At 44.6% G+C, this 27,506-nt stretch overlaps 1 protein-coding gene and 1 non-coding gene across 5 annotated transcripts in view; one reads left to right on the top strand and one right to left on the bottom strand.

Annotated features, from left to right (window-relative positions):
* Positions 1-1,315: 1,315 nt before the first annotated feature.
* The window catches only part of Smyd4 (SET and MYND domain containing 4), a 41,088-nt gene continuing 14,897 nt past the window's right edge, over positions 1,316-27,506 (bottom strand). For 2 of the 4 annotated variants that reach the window (XM_052196272.1, XM_052196273.1), the window contains 9 exons: positions 24,907-25,051; positions 20,145-20,234; positions 16,546-17,680; positions 8,535-8,717; positions 7,872-8,035; positions 6,056-6,188; positions 5,105-5,221; positions 4,805-4,928; positions 2,690-3,636 (listed from right to left, as the gene is read on the bottom strand). In XM_052196272.1, the coding sequence (XP_052052232.1) occupies positions 3,483-3,636; positions 4,805-4,928; positions 5,105-5,221; positions 6,056-6,188; positions 7,872-8,035; positions 8,535-8,717; positions 16,546-17,680; positions 20,145-20,234; positions 24,907-25,051 (2,245 nt within the window). In that variant the 3' untranslated portion in view covers positions 2,690-3,482. Of the gene's footprint in view, positions 2,240-2,689; positions 3,637-4,804; positions 4,929-5,104; positions 5,222-6,055; positions 6,189-7,871; positions 8,036-8,534; positions 8,718-16,545; positions 17,681-20,144; positions 20,235-24,906; positions 25,052-27,506 lie in introns of those variants that run through there. The other 2 variants (XM_052196274.1, XM_052196275.1) reach the window with 2 other exon arrangements.
* LOC127695641 (U6 spliceosomal RNA) lies at positions 13,689-13,792 on the top strand. The gene has a single exon (XR_007980023.1). It is a non-coding gene; the product is annotated as a U6 spliceosomal RNA (small nuclear RNA).

The following is a 27,506-nucleotide window of genomic DNA, read 5'->3' on the forward strand; positions in this document are numbered from 1 at the left end:
CACTTGCTATGTAACAAAGCCAGCCTCGAACTCCAATGTCCATCTGCGTTTGCCTCCCGAACTGTAGGATTGATGGTATGCACCACCACACCTGGCCTCAGCCCTTGTTTGTTTGAGACAGGGTCTCCTGCAGCTCAGAATGGCATTGAACTCCTGCTCTTCCAGCATTTACTTCCTGTTGCTAGGACTACAGGCATGTGCTACTATGCCCCGCATGCTTTCATTTTTTATTTTTAGTTATACGCGTACGTATGTGTCCATGTGGACACATGCATGAGTGTAGTGCTTGCAGAAGTCAGAGCAGCAGAGCTCCTTGTCGCAGGAGTTACTGCTGGTTTGAGCTGCTTGTCACTGAGGCTAGGAATGGAACTTGGATCCCCTGTAAGATCAGTATATGCTTAACTGCCACCTCTATAGCCTATCTATCTATCTATCTATCTATCTATCTATCTATCTATCTATCTATCTATCTCATCATCAATCCTATCTATCTATTCATCTATCCACCCACCCACCCACCCACCTACCTAAGGAAAGGGTCTCATTATGCAGCCTTGGAACTCATTTACGTAGACTAGGCTAGGCCAGAACTCATAGAGATCTGCCTTCTGAGAGCTGGGATTAAAAGTGTGCACCACCTTACCAAGTTTAAATGCATAGTTTTGTTTTATCCTTTTTTTTAAAAAAAGATTTATTTATTATATGTAAGTACACTGTAGTTGTTTTCAGACACACCAGTAGAGGGTGTCACATCTCATTACAGAGTTGTGAGCCACCATGTGGTTGCCAGCCACCATGTGGTTGCTGGGACTTGAACTCAGGCCCTTTGGAAGAGCAGTCGGAGCGCTTAACCCCGAAGCCATCTCTCCAGCCCTTGTTTTACCCTTTTTATTTCTTTGAAAGATTTTCTTAAAATTATGTCTCCCTCCCTCTGGAGAGTCCCCCCCCCCTCTCTCTGTGTGTGTGTGTATGTGTTTGTGTGTAGTTGAGTATAGGTGCTTATGCAGGCCAGAGGTGTTGGATATCATGGTCTTGGAGTTACAGGTGGTTATGAGTCAGTCAGTGTGAGTATTAGGAACTGAAATGAGGCCCTATGGAAAAGTAGTGTGTGCTCTTAGCTGCTGAGACACCCTTTCAGCCCTTTTATTTTTGTGGCCCAGACTGTAGCTCTTGACCATCTAGTCTTAGCCTTCTGAGTGCTGAGATGACAGGTGGGTTCCTACCTTGGCCAGCTCACACTAGATTAAACACAGGTATTCTCAAGTTAAGGTAATTGAGACAATGAGAGATTTTTTTTCAAATTTTATTTTACGGTTCTGATGAGTGTTTTGCCTGCATTTGTCTGTGCACCACGTACATGCAGTGCTCACATAAGCCAGAAGAGGGCATCAGATCCCAGAAACTGGAATAACAGATGGTGTTAGCTGCTGAGAATCAAACTCAGGACTTCCAGAAGAGCGGTACATGCTCTTAACCACTGAGCCATCTTACAAAGCATCTATAAAAAGTTTCCATGCATAAAATAAGGCTTGATATGTAAAGCACTAAACATATCCTTTGAGGAAGAGCACTTATTTTACAAAGTATGTCAGGGCTTTTAGGAACAAAACGCATGGCATGTGTTTGGACTGGAGTAACTGTAGCATTGTCTGTAGGACAAACTTTTCTCCTGAAAAAGCTCTACCCAAAACAAAACAAACCTTTCAGGTCACCTCCTTGTCAGGATGAGTTAATAGACAGCAGGAGAATCAATGCTGCCCATTTTCCGGTCCACAGATGTTTGAATGCTGTCTTTTACCAGGCAGCTTTCTGAGAAGTTGCTGCCAGGCGTCTTCAGGGCTACTTACTTCCTGATTGTGACGCCATGGCAATCATCAGCTACTTCTCGGGCACCGTTAGGGAACTTACAGAGCGTGTGGACTTGGGTCTTCTTTCCTACTAATTCATCCAAATTAGCCACAAGCAATAGTGTACTAAGGATGAGTCAAAAAAAAAAAAAAACATAGCTATCTGTCCCTGGTGGTTCTGACTAGCACTGCCCATCCTTGGAGAAAGGGCAGCATCCTTCCCTGTCTCGATTAGAAACCATAGGCAGCAGTGCCCACAACTACAGCAGTCAGGGGCATCTGGAGATGCAACCACGAGCCTCAGTGAGCAACACCCACGGCTCCTCCTGGAGTCCCTGCAGAGTCCTGACTCCATTCTTTGTACTCACATAGTTTGTACTTCATGAGTGAACCTGAGGAGACAAGGCAGTAAGAAGCAATTTCAAGCTAGGCAAGGTGGCCTTTGCCTATAAACCTAGTACTTGGAAGGCTGAGGCAGGAGGATGATATGTTTGAGGCTAGACTGGCTTACAGAGTGAGATTCTGTCTGCAAGTGAAACAACCGGAGTGGCCCGCTCTCAGGCGTGCCAACAAGGAGGCCTGTGTGTCAGAAGTCACGCCTTCGAGGTTGACTTGTGTCAGTGCTTGGACAGCGAGTGCCAATAAGATTCAATGAAAGCCACTGAGTAAGAATAAGAACTCGACGGGCGGTGGTGGTGCACACCTGTGATCCCAGCACTCTGGGAGGCAGAGGCAGGCGGATTTCTGAGTTCGAGGCCAGCCTGGTCTACAGAGTGAGTTCCAGGACTACACAGAGAAACCCTGTCTTGAAAAAAACAAATCCAAAAAACAAATCCAAAAAACTAAAAAAAAAAAAAAAAAAAAAAAAAAAAAAAAAAAAAAAAAGAATAAAGAAAGCTGGGCACTGGCAGGAAACAAATACAGAGTTGCCATCCCAGGAAGAAACTGCCCAATAGTAAGACATATTTATTTTTTCCATTTACAAATTATCTATCACCAGTCTTAATGAAGAATTTAAGGAAGCAGGATATTGTAAGTGGAACTGTCTGTCTCTTGAGGTAAGGAGTTACTGATTTCTTGCTGTATATTATTTTTCAATTACGATACAAGACTAAGAGCTGAAGTTCCCACTGGAGTAGATGACAGCACTTCATTACTACTAGAAACCGTAGGAATGTTCCATGGAAACAGACTCATCGTTTAGTGAGATGAAATCAAGCCGAAACCCTAGGCTAGCGTCAGCCGCCTGCAGACCCGCGATAACCTGGAAAGCATGCAGCCTCTACAGATGCTGGGTTTGGTCTTCTCTGGGGATGGGGTTCCCTCAGAGGGCAGTTAACTCCTGCAAGCAGCAGCCAGCAGGACAGGTGAGTGTCTCAATCTCTGTTTTCAAGTGCTTCCTGTGCCAGACACTAGGTCAGTTGGGTAGGTCCTGTCAGACACTAGGTCAGCTGGGTAGGTCCTGTCAGACACTAGGTCAGCTGGGTAGGTCCTGTCAGACACTAGGTCAGCTGGGTAGGTCCTGTCAGACACTAGGTCAGCTGGGTCGGTCCTGTCCTTTCTGAGGAGAGCTCCAAGTCACCAGAACACCTACGTCATCATCACTGCTCCTTCTTGAGGGTGAGGACGTACGCGCTACACCCAGGGCCCCGCAGGGACGAACGGTGAGCCCAGTAAGCAGGACCTCATCTCCTGGAGCTCCCGCACCTCGGCACTCTCGGGGCCACAGTGCACCAACAGGATCTTTTCTGCCCTCCGTATGGCATTCAGAGCCTCAGGCACTGCCAAACTGAAGCGAGAGAGAAGCTTGTCAGTGCACTCCCTCAGTCTAAGGAAAGCTGACTCGTTTCTGTACAGAGGACACAGGGTCAGCTCACTGCATCCTGCAGGGGCTTGCAGAGGGCACAAAGGGTCTGAGTTCCTCCACCCTCCAGGGTTTTACCATCTGAAAGTACAGATAAGAAACTTTCACGAGCATATTGCAAAGCAGATTTGAGAAGATTGTGTATGTGTGTGACAGACTCCGGGATCCTGAGAAAGGGCAAATTCAGAACCTTTACCAACATTTATAAACGATTACGCAGAGCTGTTCACTGCGGAGTGCTCGTGTCTGACCTGACTGACTCCCTCTCTCTGATCCTGCCCTCGGTCTCTCCGGTCCTTCCCTCTCTGCCCAAACATGCTGCTTCCATGTCCAAGGACCAGGTCTGGGCTTCAAACCCTTTCTCTTACCAGTTTATCAACACTGGAGGTATGGCAGCCACACAGAATACTAAATTAGGGATATATTTCATACCTCAGTGGCACACTGGGTTGCTACTCTTCCTTGTATTCTATTTTTTGTATAGAGCTAGGAACAGAACGAGGGTTTTGTGCATGCCACCAAGTGCACTACTAACTGAGCGGTTCCCTCAGCTTCTTCAATCTCTAAAGCAGGGATTCTCGGCCTTCACACAGCTAACTTGGAGCTCCCCACTGTGGAGGCTGTCCTGTGCACTGTAGGTTTAGCCTTTATCCACCAGATGCTGGCAGGACCCTCCCCTCAAGCCAGAACAATCAAAACTGTCTCCAAACATTGCCAAATGCCATCTGAAGGCAAAATCCCTTCTGGTTGAAAACCACTGCTTTAAAAGGCCGAGCTCTGCAGCTGAGAGAGCAGGGACTGCCCAGCGGGGGGTGGGGGGGTGAGGGGGTGATTAAGCAGGCAGGAATGCTAGAGGGGGGGGGGAGGCTGCCTGGAAGTCCTCCCTGCAGACCTAATGGCTTTCTCCACATTTTGGGAGGAAATTCAAGCTTAAAGTCTATCAGTGAAACAGTGGGCAAAGATCTGTCCTAAAGAGGAAATAAAGGAGTTTGAGCTTTAAAGCACTGTAGCGAAAAAGCCATGCACAGAAGCACCTAGAAAAACACAGAGCACTGTGAACCCTGGCCAAACGCTAGGAAAAGGAAAGACCTACCCATTGAACAAGATTTGGGCCAGTTTGAAGAGCTCATGGCCAATTTCAACACTGGATGGCCCATGGCGAGCTTCGACCACCTGGAGACTCTTCCGGACATGGGCAGCAGACCGTAGCCAGTCCCCTGTGAGAGGAGAAATGTCTCATTCCAGAGAAGAGACACCATTAGCCCAAGGCTCTGAGGGTGAGGAAAGCAGAGTGGAAGGGAGAAGAGTGTCAATTCAGATGGCAAGAGAGAACCAAACAAAGGAGGTGAGGGCCACACTCAACACATGGCAGGGAAGGAGAGCTCCGCCATACCTAAGGTAGCATAGGCCTGTGCCAGGCCATCTTCGATTTCTCCCAGCACGGTGTGCTCTGCGGACAAGAAGCTCTCGGCAGCCTCCCGGCACCCCAACAACTGTTGAATGGCTTGCTCTATGGATTCAAAGGAAAAATGCCTCACAACAGATACAGACCTAGTCCTGGACATGAGAGACCAGGTCGCAAGGTTGCTATCGGCTAGGCCAAGTGAGACTGCCTCTTTATCTCACTGAGTGAACGACCCAGCATTCCACGGAAGCTGCTGGTTGCTAATGTTTTCTCTTTCAGTAGAAAAAGGTGTTAGATGAGGCCTCCTCACATTTACCCTGGGCTTCTAACATCTGTTTTCTAGTATAACCAACTCTATATTCCTCTTGTAACCATCAGTTTTCTTGACTCTAGGCTAAATGTCAATTTCAAAATCTAGGCTAGAATAGTCAAAATAGATTCCTACCATGTCAGGGTCTAATATTGAGTTCTGCAACTCCCTTTCTGAAATGAGAGGAGTCCTTCCTTCCCTCTCTCATCTCGGGCTAGCTACAGAGCTCTAACCCTGAGCCACACCACTGGCCCAGAGCAGCACTCTGCTGATGGCAGAGCAACCTTCTAGGGAGGGGCTTAGGTCAGTAAGCTGGGAACTAGACGGTGACATCCAACTTCTGAAGGCACACAAAGCCCAGGGAAGTCAGACAGCCTTTCTGGGGCTCGAGCTGCTAGAACGATCTGGTGCAGCAGACATGGCTTAAACCATCAGGAATACTTTCAAGGGCGCCAGAGTAACAGCTGGTCAAAGTCTGGTCTCACTGGCCTACATAGCCATCTTGTGGCAGGTGCTGGGATAATTCAAGTCCTCAATCATTTACTGAGGACTGCTCAGAAAGGCAAGGTGATGCCAGAATAAACAAGGGAAGGAAGGGCTAAGGCTTAGGGCAAGAGAGCCTGGCTCACCTGGTTTGCCATTCCTGAGAAGCTTCTGGGCCATGCCAACCTGTTGCTGAAGGTCCCGCAGGCGAGAGACCAGCTGGTCCCTGCTGACAGATTTTGTGCAAGATTCGTTGCTACAGCTCAGCACATCATTTCCCTGTGGAAGTCAGTTCTATTTTTATTCCTAAGCCAGAACAGTTATCAATACTGCATGTTGCAAGGACTTGAGCTAAAGGGTTGCTGACCTGATGAAAAGGAAACTTCTGCAACAACACATGCAACAAGGCCTGAGTGGATTTGGTCTATAGCAATTCCGAGATTTAATTTGTGAACAGAACTGACAGAGTCTGTAATCCTTTTTCACCTTGACAGCCCCTCATCTCTTTTTGGGACCAGGTCTTTAGATGATGAACACACATATAATAGTTATTTTAAAAAGCCTTAAGAAAACCAATAAAAAGCTGGTTGGGTGGTGGTAGTGTACACCTTTGATCACAGTACTCTGGAGGCAGAGGCAGGCAGATTTCTGTGAATTCGAGGGTAGCCTGGTCTACAGAGTGAGTTCTAGGACAGCCATGGGTATACAGAGAAACCCTGTCTCAAAAACAGACAAATAAACAAACACACACAGAACACTGGATGTGGTACACACTGCATCACTGACATCAGTGGCACTTGGAAACTAAAGCAGTAGGATGGCAAGTCTGAGGCCAGTCAGCTATGGAATGAGCCCTAGATCAACCCTGCGGGAAGAGCGGAGGAAGCGGAGGAGAGGTACAGCTCAAAGGATAATCATCTTACTGAGAATCTATCAGAGAAAGCCAGGTATAGGCCTGTAAATATCACTGTATTTGCAAAGCTGGGACATGAGGATCTCAAGTTCGAGACCAGCCTGGGCTCTGAAGTGAACTCTAAGTTAGTTGGGGACACGGAGTGGAAGCCTGCCTCAAGAGTGAGCAGGAGCGAGGGAACACTAATGCAAAGGGTGCTCTGGCCCAGCAGGTGGCACACCTGGGAGGCAGAGGGCAGGAGCCTGCCTAAAACAGCCAAAAACAAAAACAAAACAAAACAAAACAAAACAAACAAACAAACAAACAAACAAAAAACCCAGCCAAATGTGCTAGGGAAGGCTTCATATCTGGCCCTTGGCTTTACAATTTTCAACAGAACCAATTCCACTTACTGTATTCCTAGTGAGAATGCCACGCTCTGGTGTGGAGAACATGTCCCGTCAGGGCATGAATGTTGAAGACCTCAGTATCTACGCCATTACCTGGCATAGCACCCAAGGGTCTGCTCTCATGCTCTCCATGTGGTTTTCCTCTGGATCAAAGGCCGAGGGAAAACTATGTGGGCTGGATTTTCCCACAGTTACTACATAGTGTGTCTGATGAGGCCAGCACAGAGAGATGGAATTGAGCAGACAGAAAATCTATGATCTAAGTTTCTAGATTAAGCTATATCTGAAACAGCTCCTTGGAATGTTGTTCTCTTAGATGGGGTCTCACTTGAGATTGGCCTCAGACTTGAGATCCTTCTTCCTCAGTCTCCTGGGTGCTAGGATTACAGGCCTGAGTTACCAAGTACCAGGTCTGATGCAGAACTTTTGATGACTTATTTGAGCAAGTAAATTTCTAGGTTTTTTGTTTTTGGTCCCTTTGTGTAATTTAAGATTTTGTGTTATTTATAAGGAAAATATTAGGAAATCCAACCTGTGTTGTTTACAGGATCAGGTGACATGTAAGGATGAGTCACAAGAATGGAAGCAGTGGTGGTCCTCCTAGTGTCTGACAACCTTTAGCTGCTGCACTGACCCCTGGGAACAGTCGAGAAGATTTACCTGCATGAGCACTCTGCAAGTGTTACAACGGAAGGCTTCCCATCTAGGCGCTACGGCTGCTCTCAGTGTGTCAGCATGGCAGGCTGGACAGCTGCAGTCAAAGAAGTACTGAGAACTCAGCCTCTGCCGCCTCTCCGCAACACCCATCCGGCTCTCATGAGGCCCTGGAGAGAGATTACCCACAGTTCCTGTTCGCATCAAGAGAGTCAAAGCCTACTCAACAGAAGGGCTGAAATAGTCGTCATGTGACTGACAGCGGTGCTGAGTTGGGGTTCTGGCTCAGTGATAGACACTTGCCCAGCCTATGTGAGGCTGGGTACTATCACCTGTCATCTCAGAAGAAACAACAAGACACAGGTGAAGTGGATATGTTTCCAAGCTGCTGGGGCAGGAAGGAAAAGGAGCCAAGAAGGTGTTCCTCGCTAACTCTCAGGATAGGCAGTCTGCAGGCTGTGCATGGAGGGACATGGCTCACTGACCTCGACGGGCCTTTTTATCACAGCCAGAAGACCTTTTCTACTGGCCTAAGGATGCACTACCTTTTCCAGGAAAGACTCAGGATGAGTACAGGTACCAGCCCAGTATCTGCTGATTCTTGTCCCCTGATCCTTCTCACATGAGATGTGAGGCAGGGCAGGGCAGTGGAAAGAAAGCCTGGCTCACCATAGCAGTGCAGAATCTCTTGTCCTTTTGCGATCCTCTGTGCTGCCCGGATGGTGGCGACGGTGCTAGTGAAGGACACAGTGGTGTTGGGGCTGCAGGAGTGGTTCAGGAGGCTGACCACAGGGAAGACGCCCGTGGCAAGGCGTACCTGCCTGCTGTTGGTAATGATGCTCTCGTTAGACCCTGAAGTGCAAGAACAGAAGGAAATATGCGTCAGGACATTTGTCCTGTCCTTGTCATCTATTCCTCAGAAGATGAACTGAACAGCTGGGCCTGAAGCCCGTCTGAGTCACGGCTCTGCAGCCGGATCCAATATAAATCAGATGGAACGTGAGTCATCGCAAACCCTGGTCCCCAGGAAGTAAAGTGAATGAGCGGGCACACAGGAAGTCCACGGGGCCTAACCATTATGCCTGTGCGCCACTCAAAACCCCAGGCTTAGGACTTACAAAAAGATAATCAAAAAGGGATTACCAGTAGGGTGCTTTCTAGACAGTTTCACAATGCTCACAGGACGCAGAACCATAGCATGCCTAAGATTATCTCCCCAAGATGTTTGACGTCCAAGTGCTTTGCTGTAACTGCTCTTTGGTTGGCTATTGGAATGAATGTCCTATTAGTGTAGCTCACTTTATTTACTTATGCAGCCTTAAGTGTGTGCAGAAAACCCACGGTCTTCTTCATCCTGCCCTTTCTCTAAAATTTTTGGAAACTGCTCTGCAGTCTGAGGTAAGAAAACCGTCTGTGCATGTTTTATTGAAGGCAATCTTACGTCCCAGGCAACCTCTCTCACAGTACAGTTAGCTAGCAAGACAACTGCAAGAAGAAAGAGAAGGGGCCTCTAGGCGGTGATGCTGGCTCCATGAACTTCCATTCACACATATGTGAGTTCTTCATACCATGTGCACAGCTATGCTTAGTTAGGTTAGATTCCTGTTGCTATGGCAAAATCTATTTCAAAAAAAGCAAAGGAAAGGTAATCTGAGAGATGCATGCTTGTAATTCTAACATTTGAGAGGCTGGAAGAGAGGATCCTGGCTTAAACAAAACCAAACAAAATCAAAACCAAAACAGGCAGGAGCAGAGGAGTTGAGAGCTCTCCTTCCACTATGCTCCTCTCCCTAAAGTTAACGGTGGCCAGGGCGCTGGCCAGTGGACCTTCGAGACATGGAAGCCCTGAGCCCCAACAGCTTCTGCCCTTCAAACAAAATGCTAATTGTTTTGGTTATATAGTTTCTCAGAGAACCTCCACACGGGGAACACACAGCAGGGTTTTCTGGCAATGGCGAAGACAGTGATAGACCAGAGGATGCAGAAAACAACTGCGTGAAACACAGCAGCCCTGGGGCAAACAAAACGCCATCCCCACTCCAGGTTCACACACGGAACATTTCACTTGACCAGAGGCTCCTAGGACTGCACACCTACAAGGGTTTTTGTAATAGGCAAACATATGCCAGGAATAGGTATGATATATGTAAGATTGACTACCTAGAAAGGCTTAAATTATGATCATAGCCTCAGTTTAAGCAGGAGGGAAATAATATTTCCAATAAACTGGGTAAAATGTGCAAAACACTTAAAGGGAAACGGTTTCCTAAAAAAGTGGGAAATGATCTGATAACTGTGGTGTCTCTGTCTGTGTGCCAGGAATCCTAACTAACCTCTTATCAGAAGTAACTAGTCTGGATACAAATGTAATGAACAAAGAAAACACCACGAACCGTCATGTGAAAGTGTCCGACAAAGGAAAAAATTAAATATAAGAATTATGTTGTCTCTCTGCAGACAATCCTATTATCTGTTGCTATGGGGGACAGGGACAGGGCATGTAAATACAATTCACAGGGAATCCAAATGACTCAATTTTAGCCAATAATTCTACAAACTGCATTAACATCTTTCATCAGAGCTTCTCTAAGTGCTTAGCTGGTTTGAGCGCCTGTCCGCGCCTCCAAGCCTACCTCCTGGAACATGTGCTAATGAGCGCTGAGAATGTTTAAAGGTAGGCAGCAGGAAGGAGCCATGCAGGCACCAACAATTTGTCGCCTGAATAATCAGCGTCTGCATAATTAAAAGTTGACTTGCATTCCCAACTACTGATAACTGGAAGGCTCTATTAGAACAGTTGCTAAAAATTTTCTCAGAAAAAATGACTGCAACACAGTGAGTAATGTCAGCCTTGTGAGTTATTTATAGATTATCCTCTGGCAGAGGAGGCTCAGGAACTGAGTAGGGTGCTGGTGTCAGAGTTGAATGTCTCTCTAATTATTTCTAAAAAATTGAGTATTGATTTTTAAAAATTACTCAATATTTCGCATTAGTCACTTATTAGTGGATAATAGGAAGAGAGAATATGTATGTACCACATCAGCTGCAGTTAATAGGTGACATTTTACATATAAAAATAAATGAGTGATTCTTTAGCAAAAGTGTACCCTGGATTGAAGTGTCCCTGGTGCATTTCAAATGGGACTTAAGTAAAAGAAAAACGACATAAGGACTCATCCGTACTTCCAGGCATAGCTACCCTGGTAAATGGTCTGCAAAATGAGAAGTGTGTATGGGTGTCAGGTAATCAAGGACAGCAAGGGACAGTTAGCTAGCTCAGGACCACGCGGAGCCTCTGCAAGCCTTGTTAAGACAGGAAACCTGATACAACACAGCTGCGCCCTTCCCACGGGGACAGACCCACACACTCCTGTACTGCAGGCTGGACTCTCGTCAGTGGCCAGACCGACTCCCTGAGATGGGAACAGAGAGGCTTTTGAGGAACTTTGATTAAAAAGAATTTATGCAAAGATAATAAGATATGTTCTTATAGTTCTTTGTCAAAGTCTATCCTAGTTAACACTGTAATCCTTCTTCTGTGCCACTAATGAAACAGCTGCTAATGAAATTCAATGAGAACACTAAACTGGGAGGTGTTGGAACCCAAGGAAACAATAAAAAGGGATATAACAAGATCAGAACTACGAATAGACTGAAACAGAATCAGATGGTAGGGAAAAAGGAAGTGAACGTTGCGGGTGGCATGTAATTGGTACGACTCACCTGGAGGGCAAATCTGAGGTATGTCTTAAAAATGCTCCTATGAAAATATTCTTAGCACTTGGCTTATTTCTATTATTAAAAAACTAATTAAAATTACAGAAAGAATACATGGTAGTTATGTAAAAATTAGAAGCAAAATTACAGAGACAAGGACAGTCATTTAAAACGCAGTTTTGCCGTGCTGTCTTTGCAGTGGCCTCTTCTAGATCTCTGTATGAAAGTTATTACTGTTATTATTCAGACAGGATCTTGCTATGTAGACCAAGCTGGCCTTGAACTTACCATCCTCCTACCTCTGCCTCAGGCTCATGAGTGTTGAGATTGGAAATATGGCACTGATGTCCTTATGGAAATTTTAACAAAATTTATGACAGGGCACATGGTGATTTGTAAGCACTTCTTTTTACATTATATGCTATGGCCATTTAAAAGAATATCCCTATCTAAAATGCATTAAAATGTACTAAAAAAGAAAAACAACTATCTTACTTAGGGCTTCCATTATAGAGATACAACATCATAACCAAAAACTACCTGGGGAGCAAAGGATTTATTTCCTCTTACAACTCTCATGTGACTGTGCCGCCTTCACTGAGGGGAAGGACCTGGAGACAGGAGCTAAAGCAGAAGCCATAGAGGGAGGTCTGCTGCTTTGTGGTTTGCTCAGCCTGCTTCTTATACACCCAGACAATCTGGGTGTCCAGGGTGGCGCCATCCACAGTGCCCTTCCTCAGCAATCATTTGTGAGATGTACCTACAGACCAGTCTTAGGAAGGCATCTTCTCATTTAAGATTCCTTCTTATAAGACATGTCTAGGTCTGTAACAGGTTAACAAAAACTAATCAAGACATCAACAAAATGACACTGCCAATCTCACAGACAAAATGGTATCTTTATTTAACTTCTAGGGAGAGGATACAGACTGTTATTTTTATCATGATAATGTGTTTGATAGTGTGCATTTATTAAGTTTCATGAAGAGGGTGTGGGGGTAGTTCAGTTGCTAGGCAAGTGTCAGGTTCTGCATATATTTCAGTATGGAAAGTCTCTGTTATAAAATAGAATCTTTTGTTTTATTAGATATCGTGAGTTCTGCTTATTAACATCAATACCCTGGTTAACATGTAATTCTTTTTTTTTTGCTTTTGTGTCTTGTGAGACAGGGTTTCTCTATGCAATAGCCCTGGCTATGCTGTACGCACTTTGTGGATGCTCAAACTCCTCCTGCCTTTGCCTCCTGAGTGCTGGGACTAAAGGCGCTCACCTGGACTAAAGGTGTGCACCATTACACCTGGCTACTTGTGATTCTTGACACACTCAAATACCCTTATTATTGTTATAGAAGTCACTTTTGTGAATGGAACATAGAAGGATCTTTTGTTTGTTTGTTTTTCAAGACAGGGTTTCTTTGTGTAGCCTTGGCTATTCTGGAACCTGATCTGTAGACCAGGCTGGTCTTGAACACAGATCTATCTAACTCTACCTCCTGAGTGCTGAGATTAAATACGTGCACCTCCACACCTGTTGAAAATACATTTTCTGGGGCTAGCAAGATGGCTTAATGGGTAACTTTCCATGTAAGCCAGATGCCTTTAGCTCAGTCCTGGTGCCCATGCTTATGAGGTGGCTGGCATCAGTAAGCTCAGCATGCTTAGGGCAAGATGACAGGTAGAAGCAGAATAAAGTTCATGTACAAGGTGTAGGGGTAGAAACAAGAGAGACTGTGCCTCAAAAACAGACTCTGCTCCTGAAAAGTTGACTCCTAAGCTGGTTACATGTGCTATGGCCTTTCTACAGTCTCTTCTTCTCACATACTAAAGCTTAAAAAGCTTTTTCTCCTAGAATGAATGATAGGCTATTTCAAAGTTTCCTAGTACACTGTTGCACCTTGTGAATAGTGCTAATTCAAAGACACAGATGACCTCAAAGAAAAGAGTAGCAACCACTCCTATTGCAGAGATGTTTGGATATTCCTCTGCCTATTCTGCGGGGCAGGAGCATATGTCATGATGTGTATGAAGGTCAGAGGACAGCCTGTGTAGAAGGTGTTGGCTCTCTCCTTCTACCATGAGGGTCCTGACGACACAACTCAGGTCCTCGTGCTTGTTTCTGCAGCACATATACTAAAATGGATGTAAAGAAATAATTAGTATGGTCCCTGCACAAGGGTCACATGAAAATTGGTGAAGTGTTCCATAATTTTTTAGCCGGGCAGTGTTGGCACATGACTTTAATCCCAGCACTCAGGGCAGAGGCAGGCAGATGTCTGAGTTCAAGTTGAACTTGGTCTAAAGAGTGAGTTCCAGGATACCCAGGGCTATGCAGAGAAACCTGCTCAAAAAAACAAAAAACCAAACCAAATCAAGTCAAAACTCAGGTCTTCAGGCTTAGAGGCACCTTTCTAGCTGAGCCATCTTTCTGGCCCAGATTTGGTTATTTTTGTAGCAGTGGCTTAAAGAGCCAAAGAAGGCAGAAAACAAAGAAGACACTTGTTGGGCCCTGCTAATTAAGGACAAAGTCTGTCAGCGTCTTGATAGCCTTCTGAAGCTTGACTCAAATGGGGGACTTCCTTTACCAGTAGTTTCTCCTTCTCTGATGTTGTCTGGGGAGCCTGAAACCCCCATACCCTCCGCCATACCTAACCTTGGTGATTACGGCCACCCTCTCAACCCCCTAAGAAACCTGTTCAGCAAGCCCCTGAGACCCCCGGACTGCCTCCCCGTGCTAATGAGGCATCTCAGTACCTGAGCCTTCAGCCAATGACCTTTACCCACCCTGAATATTCCTATCGCCTCCCTAAAAGTATATAACCCTTGATTTACCTCTAATAAAGTGTATGCATACAAGCTCATCCTGAATAAAAAAATATGTCCAAGCTAAGATGATCAGAGAAGGCCTTCGCCTAAGAGCTGTACACTAAGGAGGTCCTTGGAGAAGGCCTCCTCCCGTGTCCCTCCTGACCCCGCTGGGTGGGGATGCTGCAGAATCCTACTCACTCTGGACTGCAGTTCATCCTCTCAGCCCAGTGTGCAGCAGTGTCTGGACAGCCTGAGAGGGAAAAGTGTAAGACACAGAACCGCAGCTAAACCCCAAAATGCGTACCGCAGAGACTAACTCGAAATGTGATTTAATAAGACCATGGGCCACATAAATGCTAGTTTCAAACTCTATTGCTTTAAGATGGGGAAAAGAGCCACGTCACAAAGAATGCATACATACTGTGTAACTTGGCAGCTGAGTCAACATCTGTAGACACATACACACAAAGAGGATGGCAAATCTGGATGCTGTAACATGAAGTCTGGAGAAAAAGCTTCTATCGTTTAGTTAGGCTAACAGAGTATTAATCTGTCAATAAATCCTAGGTTTAGGCAACATCTACCTTCCTCCCTTTCAGCATAATTAACTAGAAAAGGAGGTGGGGAGATGGCCCAGGAAGTAAGGGTTCTTGCTGCTCTTCCAGAGAACCTCGGTTTGATTGCTAGCACTCAGACAGTACTTTATAAGCGGCTGAATCTCCAAGTCTAGGGAATCTAATATACTTTTCTGGCTTCCATGGGCACCAGACATAGATGTGGTGCACAGACAAAACATTCAAAAATATAAAAGAAATATTTTTTGTTTCTTTGAACAGGTCTGTCTATGTTGTCCTGGCTAGTATAGGCTTGCTGTGTAGTCCAGGCTGACCTACAGTTCACAAAGGTCCTTCAGCCTCTTTGCCCCAGATGTTGAGATTAAAGGAGTATGCCACCACAGTGAGGGGGGAGTGGGGACAAAAACAAAACAAAAACACCAAGACACCCAAACACCACCACTACCACCACCACCAAAACCTTAAAAGGAATTTTCTTTCCTTTGTGCATGTCAGAGTGCTTAGGTGTGTGCCTGCCTGTGGAGACGATCACTCTCCATCCGACACAGTAAGCCAGGGTTGCTCTCTTGAACACACAACTCAGCTAGTGTCTAGTCTGGTTAGCTAGGGATCTGTCTGTCTCCACTTCCTGGAATCGCAGGCAGGCCACCATGCTTCAGCCTCTGCCTGGGCACTGGGGATCTGAACACTGGGCTTCAAGCTCTCGCATCGAGTGCAGTACCCACTGAGCCGTCTTCCTGGGCCCTCAAAGGCATTTGTTGATAAAATGAAAACTACTAAATTAGAATACTAGAAATGGTTGGGGAGATGACTCAGGAAGTAAAAGTACTTGCTCCCAAGCCTAACAACCTGTGTTTGATCTCCAAGACACACATGGTAGAAGAGAATTGATTCATGGACCCACATTACAGTATGTATACCACACACAAAATGAATAAAAGTTTAAAAATACTCTAGTTTTAAATTTTTAATTAATTTTTTGTTGTTGTTATTGCTATATTTATTTGAAACAGGATTTCACTATGTAGCCTAGTGGGTTCTCACTATATAGACTAGGTTGGATTCTGAGATCTGCCTGCCTTTGCCTCCTGAGTGCTGGGATTACAGGCGTGTGCCACCACCACCTGGCTCTGGCTCACGCTCTTGCCAACCCCCCCACCCCCCCGAGACAGGGTTTCTCTGTGTAGCCCTGGCAGTCCTGGAACTTACTCTGTAGACCAGGCTGGCCTCAAACTCAGAAATTCACCTGCCTCTGCCTCCCAAGTGCTGGGATTACAGGCGTGTGCCACCACTGCCCGGCTCTGGCTCACGTTCTTAAGAGACATGTAGTTCAGACTGACCTCAAACTTACTTATTAGCTAAAGCTCTCTTAGACTCCTAACCATCCTGTCTCCACCTTCCAAGCTCTGGGATCATAGAAGTGTACTCAAAACTTCTCAATAGTATAAGATATAAGACAGCTGTGTTCTCCTTTTAGGTCACTGATTTGTTTGATGCTAGTCTTCCTTTATAGTGCTTTTCTCCTTAAACATTAGCTCTTGAAATACCAGTAATGTACGTAAAAAACTAGCTTTCTGACGTACCTGAGTGACATATGGACGTTATGGCCTGGGCGTTACACTGCAGCTGTAGCATGTGTCGAAGCATGGCTACTCCCCAAACAGTCAAATCTGCACACAGCCCTGGAGTCACTGCTTTCAGCTTGGGGGATGTTTGGGCTTTGAGCTGTCTGCACAGTGCGGAGACACTGATGGCACAGATGAATTTGTGTTCTGGGCTATGTTTTTCAGTATGGGGCAAAAGGCTGAAGACAGCATTATAATTACTTTCATACTTCCCATTGACATTGCATCCAGGAATTGGGGGTTCACCTATCTTGCTGTTCTCTTCATTCTCTTCCTGATTTGAGCAATCAAATGTCTTGACCAGATTCTTGCTTTCAGGTAAACAGGCGTCTTTACTACCAGCCTTGTCCCAAAGCATCCTTACAACTCTGTTAACATCTTCAAATCTGGCTAAAAGAGTCATTCTCAAGGCAACATGGCAGAAGACCCCGAGTGTGAGGAGCAGCCCTCCTAGAGAACACTCCGTGCTATGGTAGTGGTCCCACGCCTGCTGCATACATTCCTGGCTGCAATACTTGGCATAGCTGCAGCTGCCACAAGGTACTGTGGCCAAGGTGTGCCTCAGACATCGGTGACAGTAGAGGTCTCCACTGGTAACTCTGGTGTCCCACTTGCTCTCTAGGCAATGATGCGGTGGTGGCATTTCTCCTGGGTTAAGGACACTTACAAAAGCATCTTCCTTCACTAGGACTTCTCCTGGGAGAATGTCTTCTGTGGCAACTAGATGGCGGCCTTTCAAAGGGTCTGTGCGTAAGCTGACAGAGAGGGATGCCCCAGAAATCTGTCTGTTCTCTTCCCCCAGGGTCACATCCTCAAAGGCACTGGTGAGAGCTGTAGGGAAGGATTCTGGGAGAATTTCCTTTTCTTGGATTTTCATTTTCAGATGCTGCACATTCCTTTGCAGAGCCTGAGGAGAGGAAAGCCCCAGGGCTGGCTTGGCAGCAAGGCTGCTCTCAAGATCACTGATGGTCTGTCTTGCTTCCTGGAGTCTCCCCAGGTTCACCAGGCATTCTGTCTTACGCACCATCATCTTGGGCTGCAGTCTTTCGGGATACCCATGCATACCTGCTCTCACTATGTCTTTAAGACATGCCTGAAAACAAAAAGAACAAAAGGAAATTCCAGGACGACCCTTGGTCTCCACTCTTCACTATGCACTGAAGACGGAAAACCATGGGCATGGAAAGGATCACTAAAAGTAGACAACTTCAGCCGAGAGCTTAGGCCTTAAATTTAAATTACATCCTGTGTTCTGCTTTGAGATCTTTCCTTTTTCTCTTCCTTCCTTCCTTCTCTCCCATTCATTCCTTCTCCCCCCTCCTTATGCTAGGGATTGATGCCACCTCCTGAGTGGCCTTTTACTTGAGTGACAGTAATACTTGTTTATACTATTATGTCTTATTTTTCTTCTTAAGTAGTTCTGGCTTGTTTGTTTGTTTCTTTTGAGACAAAGTTTTGCCCTGCAGCCTTGGGGGCTTGGCACTCTCTCTATAGATCAGGCTGCCCCAAACCCATAGGCCTGTCTTTGCCTCCCAAGTGCTGAGATTAAAGATTAAGCCTGTCTCACCATGACCAGCTCAACAGTTCCATTTTTTAAGAGGAGATAAGTCTTAGAAAATTAAGGAGGTAGATTTTGCTAGTCTTGGTGACCCATGCATTTAATCCTAGCACTTGGGAGGCAAAGGCTATCAGATCTATGTGAGTGTGAGGCTAGTCTGGTCTCCGTATTGAGTTCTAGGACAACCAGAACCACATAGTGAGATTCTGTCTCAAGGTCAGGGTTGGGGGAAGGGATATTCACTGAGTAAGTAAGAGACTAGGTGTGATCTTATGCAGGCAAGTTAGGGTTTTCAATGTCTTTGTTTCTCATCTGAAAAAAGAGATGATTCATTAACAGGTCATTTTAGGATGAGATAAATTATATATCTAAAGTAATGAAAGGAACTCCTGAATATATTCAATAAATGGTCATTATTAGAAGTAAAACAGATGATCAATATGGATGATATTCTTCCTAAGTTTTTCTTCATTGTCCTTAAGAGTCTAAGTGCTTAGGACCTACAGTCAGAGTCTTGGATTTTATTTTCATTATTTAGAGAATACTTTGTTAGTTTCTGTAATCAAACCCATGTAGATAAGACTGAATATTTAATATAGTGCATTACTTCTGTATAAAAGGAAAAATGAAGTTTAATGTGTCTAGACTAATATGGCTGCTAATTTTTGTACAGTGCCAATTTAAAATGATAAACTGGGATACTTTTTTCCAAAGTTGGCAGCACAGCTAAAGTGTACCACAAAATTTATATCATATAGTCAATATTAGCTGTGTGCTATGCAGCAGCAGCAGCAGCAGCTTCTCTAGGTGCTGTAGCCATCTGACCAAAGTCAGAGGTATGCTATACACTCTATTAAAAAAAAAAAGGAAAAAGGAAAATCCCAGATTATTAGATTCTTGTTTTTCAGGTTTTAGTAGCAGTTCTGACTGTCAGGATTGACTATGTAGCCCAGGTTAGCCACAAACACATAGCATGCCTCAGTCTTCTACATGTCAGGATTATAGCTGTGCATCATCAAACCAAGACAGATCCTTGTTCTTCTCTTCGATCTGAAGGGCAGTGAGTGTGAACATTCAACATTCCAGTAGACCTTAGCTCCAGGGTGTAACCAACTCCTGTAAAATGCACACACAGGGTGTTTTGGAGCCTGTCCTGAGGCTCCTCCATTGCAGCTCGCAGGTATCTTGCTGAAGCACAGATCTCATTTGTTTGTCTTTTCATGACTGAATTTCTCTGTATAGTCCTGGCTGCCTAGGCTGCCTCTGTAAACTCAAACTGACAGAGATCCACCTGCCTCTGCCTCCTGAGTGCACTAGTGCCTGACCATAGATCTAATTTTTGTCATTTCCTGACATAATGTTCCACCATTGACATTGCTGCAGCAGTTAGGGGATGAGAAGAAAGCCACTTACACAAAGCTGCCTCACTGGTGCTCCTGGGCGGGGCTGGGCACCTTCTCCCACCCCCACCCCCGATTCCCTCAGAGAAGCTGCATCATCAGAGGGATAAGCTCAAGCACAGCCTGTTTATTCAATATCGCCCTTCAACCATGTGTATGTGCTTTGCCTGCATGTATGCCTGTGCTTTCTGCTTGTAGAGGCCAGAGCCCTTGGAAGTGAACTTACAGCCTGTCGTGAGCTGCCATGTCAGAGCTGGGAATCAAACCCAGCCTCCGGAAGAGCCATCAAGCCATCTTTCCAGTCTTTGTGCCTAGCTTATGTAGAAGAAACAAATGAACAAGGTAATATCTGGACATATCTGGAATCTAAAATACCATCAGCAGCACATCTGGCAGATATGGACACAGAAGGGCGGGCCTATCAGAACCAGTCCATGCACTGTGGACAATACCATAGCCTTTTCTTGTCAATTAACACTATTTTTTGTGGTTTCCTATGCGAGGTGACAAGAGTCAGAAGAATGGGCCTGGGTGGATATCGATGTTTCCAAGCTAACTAACTGCAGTGTGTGCAGGACACCAGGTGCTTCAATACTCACTTCATACTGACCCAGATGGAAGAGAGCTGCAGAGCGGTTGGCATAGCACAATGAAATGTCCTCGGTGTTAGGCCTTGAATGAGACACTCCCTGAAAAACAATGAGCAGGTCACAGGAATAAATGGGACTCTGCACCTCAGATAATGAGGGATCTACTACTAAGGACTGAATAAAACTGGGAAAAAATACTGAACCTTGTGTTCACTTCCTTTCCGTTGGCAAAGCTCTGAAGATCCAACACTGAACACAGGAGAGCCGGAATCAGCCCACTTCTGCCAGTTCACCCTGGCTCACCTTGAATTTATGATCCCACTGCTACAGTTTCCCAAGTAGATGGATTATAGGCTGTTGCCACCAAGTCCAGTGTAAATGGAGCAGTCTTTTTGTTTGTTTGCTTTTTTGTTTGTTTGTTTGTTTGTTTTGAGACAGGGTTTCTCTGTGTAGCCTGGCTGTCCTGGAACTCACTCTGTGACCAGGCTGGCCTCAACTCAGAAATCCACCTGCCTCTGCCTCCCAAGTGCTGGGATTAAAGACATGCGTCACCACTGCCCGGCCTGATCAGTCTTAATGTAACAAATGAAAGTGTAATAATTCTGGAAGAAACTATGAAGAGTCAAAAGTCCTGCTGGAGGAATCACGCTAACTCCAGTAAAGAAACCCAGATATTGTTGGGTGTGGTGGCATGTGCCTTAATCCCAGCACTTGGGAGGTGGATGAAAAGAAGATCAGAAGTTCAAAGCCAGCTTCTTCTACAAAGTTTAGGCTATCCTTGGCCACATAGGACCAGTCACACACACACACACACACACACACACACACACACACACACACACACACACACACAAAAAGAATAAGTAAAACAAAATAAACAAACAACAAACCCAAACAAACTCACAAAACCAAAACTCCAGAGATCATAAAAGGACAGTGAACTTGAGTCCATAAGGCCAGTTCTCTGAGTGTTCTAGCTGAAATACTTTTTCACACATCAATTTGGTAAAGAAAAATAAACCCAAGAGCAGGTTACTTGACAAAGGCGTGGGACAGTGAACAGTCTCATTATACTGCTAGTGGAAGTGCACTGTAGTCTGACAGCTGGCAATGCCATTCGGCAAGACAGAGCAAATGTTTTGCAGTAGGGTGCTAGGTTTGGAAGCCAGAGCTTCATGCATGCTAGGTAAGCATTATAACACTGATCTACACTTTCAATTCTTAAAACTTAATATATATTTATTTTATTTAGTTTCGCTTGTTTTATTTTTCAGGATAGAGTTTCTCTGTATAGCCCTGGCTGTCTTAGAACTTGCTTTGTATACCAGGCTAGCCTCAAACTCAGAGATCTGTCTGCTTCTGCCTCCTGAGTGCTGGGATTTATATGCACGTGCATACCTAGACTCATATCATGACATGTGTATTGAGGATGATTCTCTCCTGTTATCTTGCAGAATCTGAAGACTGAACTCATGTCATCCAGGCCTTTGCACAATTGCCTTTATACATGGAGCCATCTCATTGGCCTACTTGGAGTTCCTAAGATTAAAAAAAATGTGTATATGTATACATGTGAGTGAAGTACCCAAAGATGCCAGAGGCATTGGATCCCTTGAAGCTGGAAATACAGGAAGGCTTTTGGAGCCAAAGTCATGCCCTCTGAAAAAGTAGTTCTCAAGTACCTGGAGGTTAATCTCACTATGCTACACGTGCCTTACCTACACGTGCCTTATATACAGTATATTTAACAAGGTAGCTTATGGGGCTGGAAGTGAGGTTAAACTAGGGACAGGAAAAGAAACCACACTATATATTTTTGCAACTCTTGAAATTTAAGTATATGAACATATTTCCTAACCCCCAAATAAATGTATAATACTAAAAAAAAATAATATTATGTAATAATAACCAGTGTTGCTTAAGAAATGAGCATTCCCACATTCTGTCAGAATGAACATTAACTAGTCCTTTCCTGGGGAACAATTCAGCATCACTCAAAGGCTTGACCCAGCACTTCACTATTCTACTAATTCATCCCAAACAAAACATTGGTTGTACATAAAAATATTTATACAGAAAGATGCTTATTATAGCATCATAATGCCAAATAATATGCCAATATTAGATCTTAAATTAAGTACATTTCTTCTCTGTAGTAGAACAGAGTTAGCTTTGGGAAATTACTTAGAGCTGAAAATTTAATACTGTGAGAAAATGGGTACAATAAATCGTTGAAGGGAAAGAGCAGGTTACGACACAGTAAGTGCAGCATTATCCCAATTTTGTAAGAGAAAAACACATTCTCACAGGAAAAACTCTGGCTGGCCAGATAGAAGCAGAAATGTTAACAGTACTTATCACTGGTTATGACTTTTTTTTTTACCCTTTATACTTCTCTATATTTTCCAAAGTAACATTTATTACTTTTACAGACAAAACAACAAGCATTACTTTAAAAAGAAAGAAAATAGCAGCTCTCTATAAAATTGCAGAGTACTGTAATCACCAAACACCAGCGTCATGGAATAGGACGTGCAGATCCCTCTCCATCGACAGCAAGCCTTCATCTCTTCTCTTCTTGAGATAAGGTCTTGTGTAACCCAGGCTGATGTCAAACTCATTCTAGAGCTTATTTTAAAAGATTTATTTTATTTTTAAAATTATGTGTATGGGTATGTGCATGTGTTAACGGGGGTGCCTGTGGAGGCCAGGAGAATTCCGGACTCCCCAGCAGGAGGAGACCCAGCGCCTGCCACATCTCTGGGGCAGCAAGTGCTCTTGCCCCAAGCATCTCTCCAGCCCTGTCTTTCTTATTTTTTACTTGTTTTCACTGAGCAACTTTCCATGGGATAACATCTAGGATGCAAAGGCATAAAACTGAAGCCAAATACTTTCTTACACCATTACAAAGAAGGGCTTTTACATGCTTGTGGAGTGGATGTTGTAGCTTCAATATTTTTAGGAAAGTTAATTCCACGGGTTAATATTAACTTTTAAAGACACAGGACATGTACTAATCTCTCAACCCCAGGGCTGAGAATGAAAACCTTGGGCATCGTGCTTGCTAGGCAAGTGGTATAGCTTGGAGCCACACCTCAGTTTTACCCCTTCATATTTCTTTCTCCTCTCCTAGACAGAGTCTCATATAGCCCATGCTAGCCTTGTTACAAAGCTGAGACTGACTAGCCTTCAACTTCTGACCTTCTTCCCTTCCTGAGACTTGGATCATAGGAGTGTGCCAACCTTCTAGGCTTACTCCATTCTTTTAATATATAAAATCACAGATCAAGAGTTTGACATATTCTTGGTTTAAGCCCATACAGATCTCTGAAAAACCAATAGAAGGAATTTTCTCAGGATTCCCCGGAAGCAAGGGAGTAAGAGTAACACAGTGCTAAAGCCTCAGCTCTGCTTCAAAGCCTAGCTTGGCAGGACAGCAGAGATGGTGCAGCACGTAAGAACACTGGCTGTTCTTCCAGAGGACATGGCTTGATTACCAGAACCCATACATAATCTGTAACTTTAGTTCCAGGGGATATGATGCCCTCTTGTGGGCTCCTTGGGCACCAAGCACACATGTAGTGCACATACATGTAGGTAGAAACCCATACATATAAAATGATAATTAAAAAATATAGTTTGTCATGGTTAGTGTTAAGTATCTTTTGACTGTTGTTAATAGTAGTATGTTAACATATGACCAAGAAAATCTAGTTTGGCTAGGCTATGACAAATCCATTCATTTTCTTTCTTTCTTTTCTTTCTTTCTTTCTTTCTTTCTTTCTTTCTTTCTTTCTTTCTTTCTTTCTTTCTTTCTTCTTCTTCTTCTTCTTCTTCTTTTTTTTTTTTTAAGCAATATTTAAGTCATTCTGGCTGTTTATTTTATTGAGTCAGAGTCTTACTACATCTCCCTAGGCAGGCTGGAACTTGTTATGTAGACTAGGCTGGCCTTGAACTCAAGAGATTTACCTGCCTCTGCCTCCTGAGTGCTGGAATTAAAGGCAAGTGCCACCAAGCTCAGCCAAAGTCATTCTAGTTGTAAGCTAGCAAGGTGGCTAGCTAAAATCTAGCTATTCAGTGGTGGTGCACGCCTTTAATCCCAGCACTTGGGAGGCAGAGGCAGGAGGATTTCTTTTTTCTTTTTTTTTCTTTTTGTTCTGCACCCCCCCCCCCCCACAGGGTTTCTCTGTGTAGCCCTGGCTGTCCTGGAACTCACTCTGTAGACTAGGCTGGCCTCGAACTCAGAAATCCGCCTGCCTCTGCCTCCCAAGTGCTGGGATTAAAGGTATGCACCACCAGTGCCGGGCTGCAGGTGGATTTCTGAGTTCGAGGCCAGCCTGGTCTACAGAGTGAGTTCCAGGACAGCCAGGGCAACACAGAGAAACCCTGTCTGGAAAAAACCCAAACCAAACCAAACAAACAAACAAACAATCTAGGTATTCAAGCTAAAATCTTCATCAGTTCTTCAGACAAATGGTGTACAATTCAGTGAGAATACCTGGCCCAGGGCCCATTAACTTGTTGCTGTTATGGGTCTGAAGGAATAGGGAAGAATCCTGCCAAAATTCAGGAAATATAAACTGTCTTTTGTCTGCGAATACAATCAACAATAGAATTCTACTATATTTTCCCCAAATTCAATCTGACCTATAAACAAGAAGAAACAAACAAAAAACAAACAACAAACAACCCAATCAACCACAGTCAAACAACAACAGGCTCTGAGCCTGCACTCTGACCCCGCCTTCTGCCCTGGTCAACTGCTGGTTACCTTAGAGTACAGCACTGCAGCGCCTGTGTATTCCTTTTTTTGGAATTTTCTGTTTCCTTCTTCTCTGTAGAAAAGGGGAGCATCATAGTCCTTTTCCACCGAGTAACTACTAGAAAGTCGCTTCAAAAACATCTCATCCTCAGGTCTTTGGGAAGACAGAAGGAAACAAACAAAAAGGAGAAATTTGTTATTTCAAGGAAGATTCTGGAGTCACTGTACTTGAAATGGTAACAAGTGGCTGAGAGCGCAGTCACACAGGGCTCTACGCACGATGTGATCCAACAGGAGAATCCGCCCTCATCTCAGAGCGAGAGTGCTAACTGTCTGATCTAACTCAGACTTCGTGGCCAATGACTCATTGCTTGGATCCCACATGTTCATGGACCTGGGGGTAGGGAATGATAAAGTACACAGACTCTTCGCACCAGGGAGTGCTCTCCAGTTTACACTATGCTGAAAACACTGAGGAGAGCTGAGGGGAGGGCTGAGCAGGTTATTGCGTATACTGGGATTCTAGTTGAAAGCTACCAAGGTGGTCCAGAGGACCCAAGTTCACTTGGTGCTCATATCAGATGGCTCACAACCATGTTTAACTCCAGCTCCAAGGGCAACTTAACATCTCTGACCTCTATGAGTACCTGCACTTAAGCGAGTATATTCACATAAAGAAAGATATATGTAATTAAAAAACAAAATAAATTGCCAAAAAAATGAGGGGGCTGGAGAGATGGCTCAGTGGCTAAGAGCGCTGACTGCTCTTCCAGAGGTCCTGAATTCAATTCCCAGCAACCACGTGGAGGCTCACAACCATCTGTAATGGGATCTGATGCCCTCTTCTGGTATGTGTGAAGACAGCTACAGGATACTCATATATTAAATAAATAAATAAGATAAATATTTAAAAAGAATAGTGAGGCTCTGGGCACGGTGCAGCCGTGATAATCCCAGCCATCAAGAGACTAAAGCAATAAGATTACCACCAGTTGGGCGTTAGCCTGAGCAAGACAGTAAGGTTTTTTTCTCCAAACACATGGCCACCCACCCACCCCCCCCCACACACACACACCACCACCACCACCACTACTATCACACTACACTAAGGATGTTAATAAATGTGTGTATGGGGGAGGGGCGACTGGTGGCTCAACTCACAAAGGCACTTGTAACAAAACTTGCAACCTGAATTTGATCCTCACATCCAGATGATGGTAGGAAAGAACTCCTACAAGATGTCTTCTGATTTTTACATCAATGTATACACACATAACCACAAACAAAAATCAAATAATTAAAAAAACAAAACAAAACTTGCTGAGTGTGGTGGTGCATGCCTTTTTTTTTTTTTTTTTTTTTTTTTTTTTTTTTTTTTTGGTTTTTCAAGACAGGGTTTCTCTGTGTAGCCCTGGCTGTCCTGGAACTCACTCTGTAGACCAGGCTGGCCTCGAACTCAGGAATCCACCTGCCTCTGCCTCCCAAGTGTTGGGATTAAAGGTGTGCGCCACCACCGCCCAGTGGTGGTGCATGCCTTTAACCCCAGAATGTGGGAGGCAGAAACAGGGAGATTCCTGTGAGATCTACATAGTAAATTCCATAATAGTCGGGGACACAGTGATATCTGGTCTCACAATAAGTAACTAGGTGGGGCCTAGACAGACAGCTCAGTGGTTTGGCTCCCAGCACCAACACAGAAGCTTACCACCAGTTAGACCTCTAGTTCCAAGGGATCCAATACCCATCTCCTGCTTTCCACAGCACCAGGAGAACATACAGTTTGTTCTGTAGGCAAAACACTCGGATACACATAAAATAAAAATAAATTTAAAAATGAAGTACAATAAACCTTTTTAGTTTGAAATAACTTTAGGTTTCCTCACAAACATAGCATAGGAATTCCTGTGTGATATCCTCGCAGACTGTATTGGACCAACACCTCTCTCTGTCCATTTGGCAATTCACCGTTGTCTGGATCCAGCCAGGGATTGTTAGCGACTTAAAAGGCACGTGCGACTATTCTCAGCTTCAATGTTTTCCCTTGACATGTCTTTGTACTTAACACAGACAGGCCTCACACCTATAACCCTCCTCCTCAGCCTCCTAAATGCTGGTAAAAGATTTTATTTTTTTATTTTTTATGTGTACTATGTGCATATATGTGTATCACATGTGTGCAAGTTTCCATGGAGATTAGAAGAGGATGTTGGATTTCCTGGAGCTGGAGTTATAGGTGTTTGTGATCCAACTGTGGGTGTGGGTGCTGGGGAGTGAACTCTGGGTGGTATGGCCACACACGCCTTTAGTCCCAGTACTTGGGAAGCAGAGACAGAAAGATTTTTGTGAGTTTGAGGCCAGGATGGTCTACAAAGCAAGTCTATGACAGTCAGAACTACACAGAGATACCCCATCTCAAACCGTCCCCCCCCAACTCCATGCCCACCCCTAAAAAAGATCAGCAAAGCCTCTTAGCCGCCGAGCCTCTCTTCAGTCCCACAGATGGTTTACTTAGTTGAATTTGATCTTATATATAAGTAAAAATACACATATTTATAATATCAAATATCTTTTCAAATGAGAAATATTATATAACCTACATTATATTTTTT

The sequence above is a fragment of the Apodemus sylvaticus genome, chromosome 10 (genome assembly GCF_947179515.1).
Source record: "Apodemus sylvaticus chromosome 10, mApoSyl1.1, whole genome shotgun sequence".
Lineage (NCBI taxonomy): Eukaryota > Metazoa > Chordata > Mammalia > Rodentia > Muridae > Apodemus > Apodemus sylvaticus.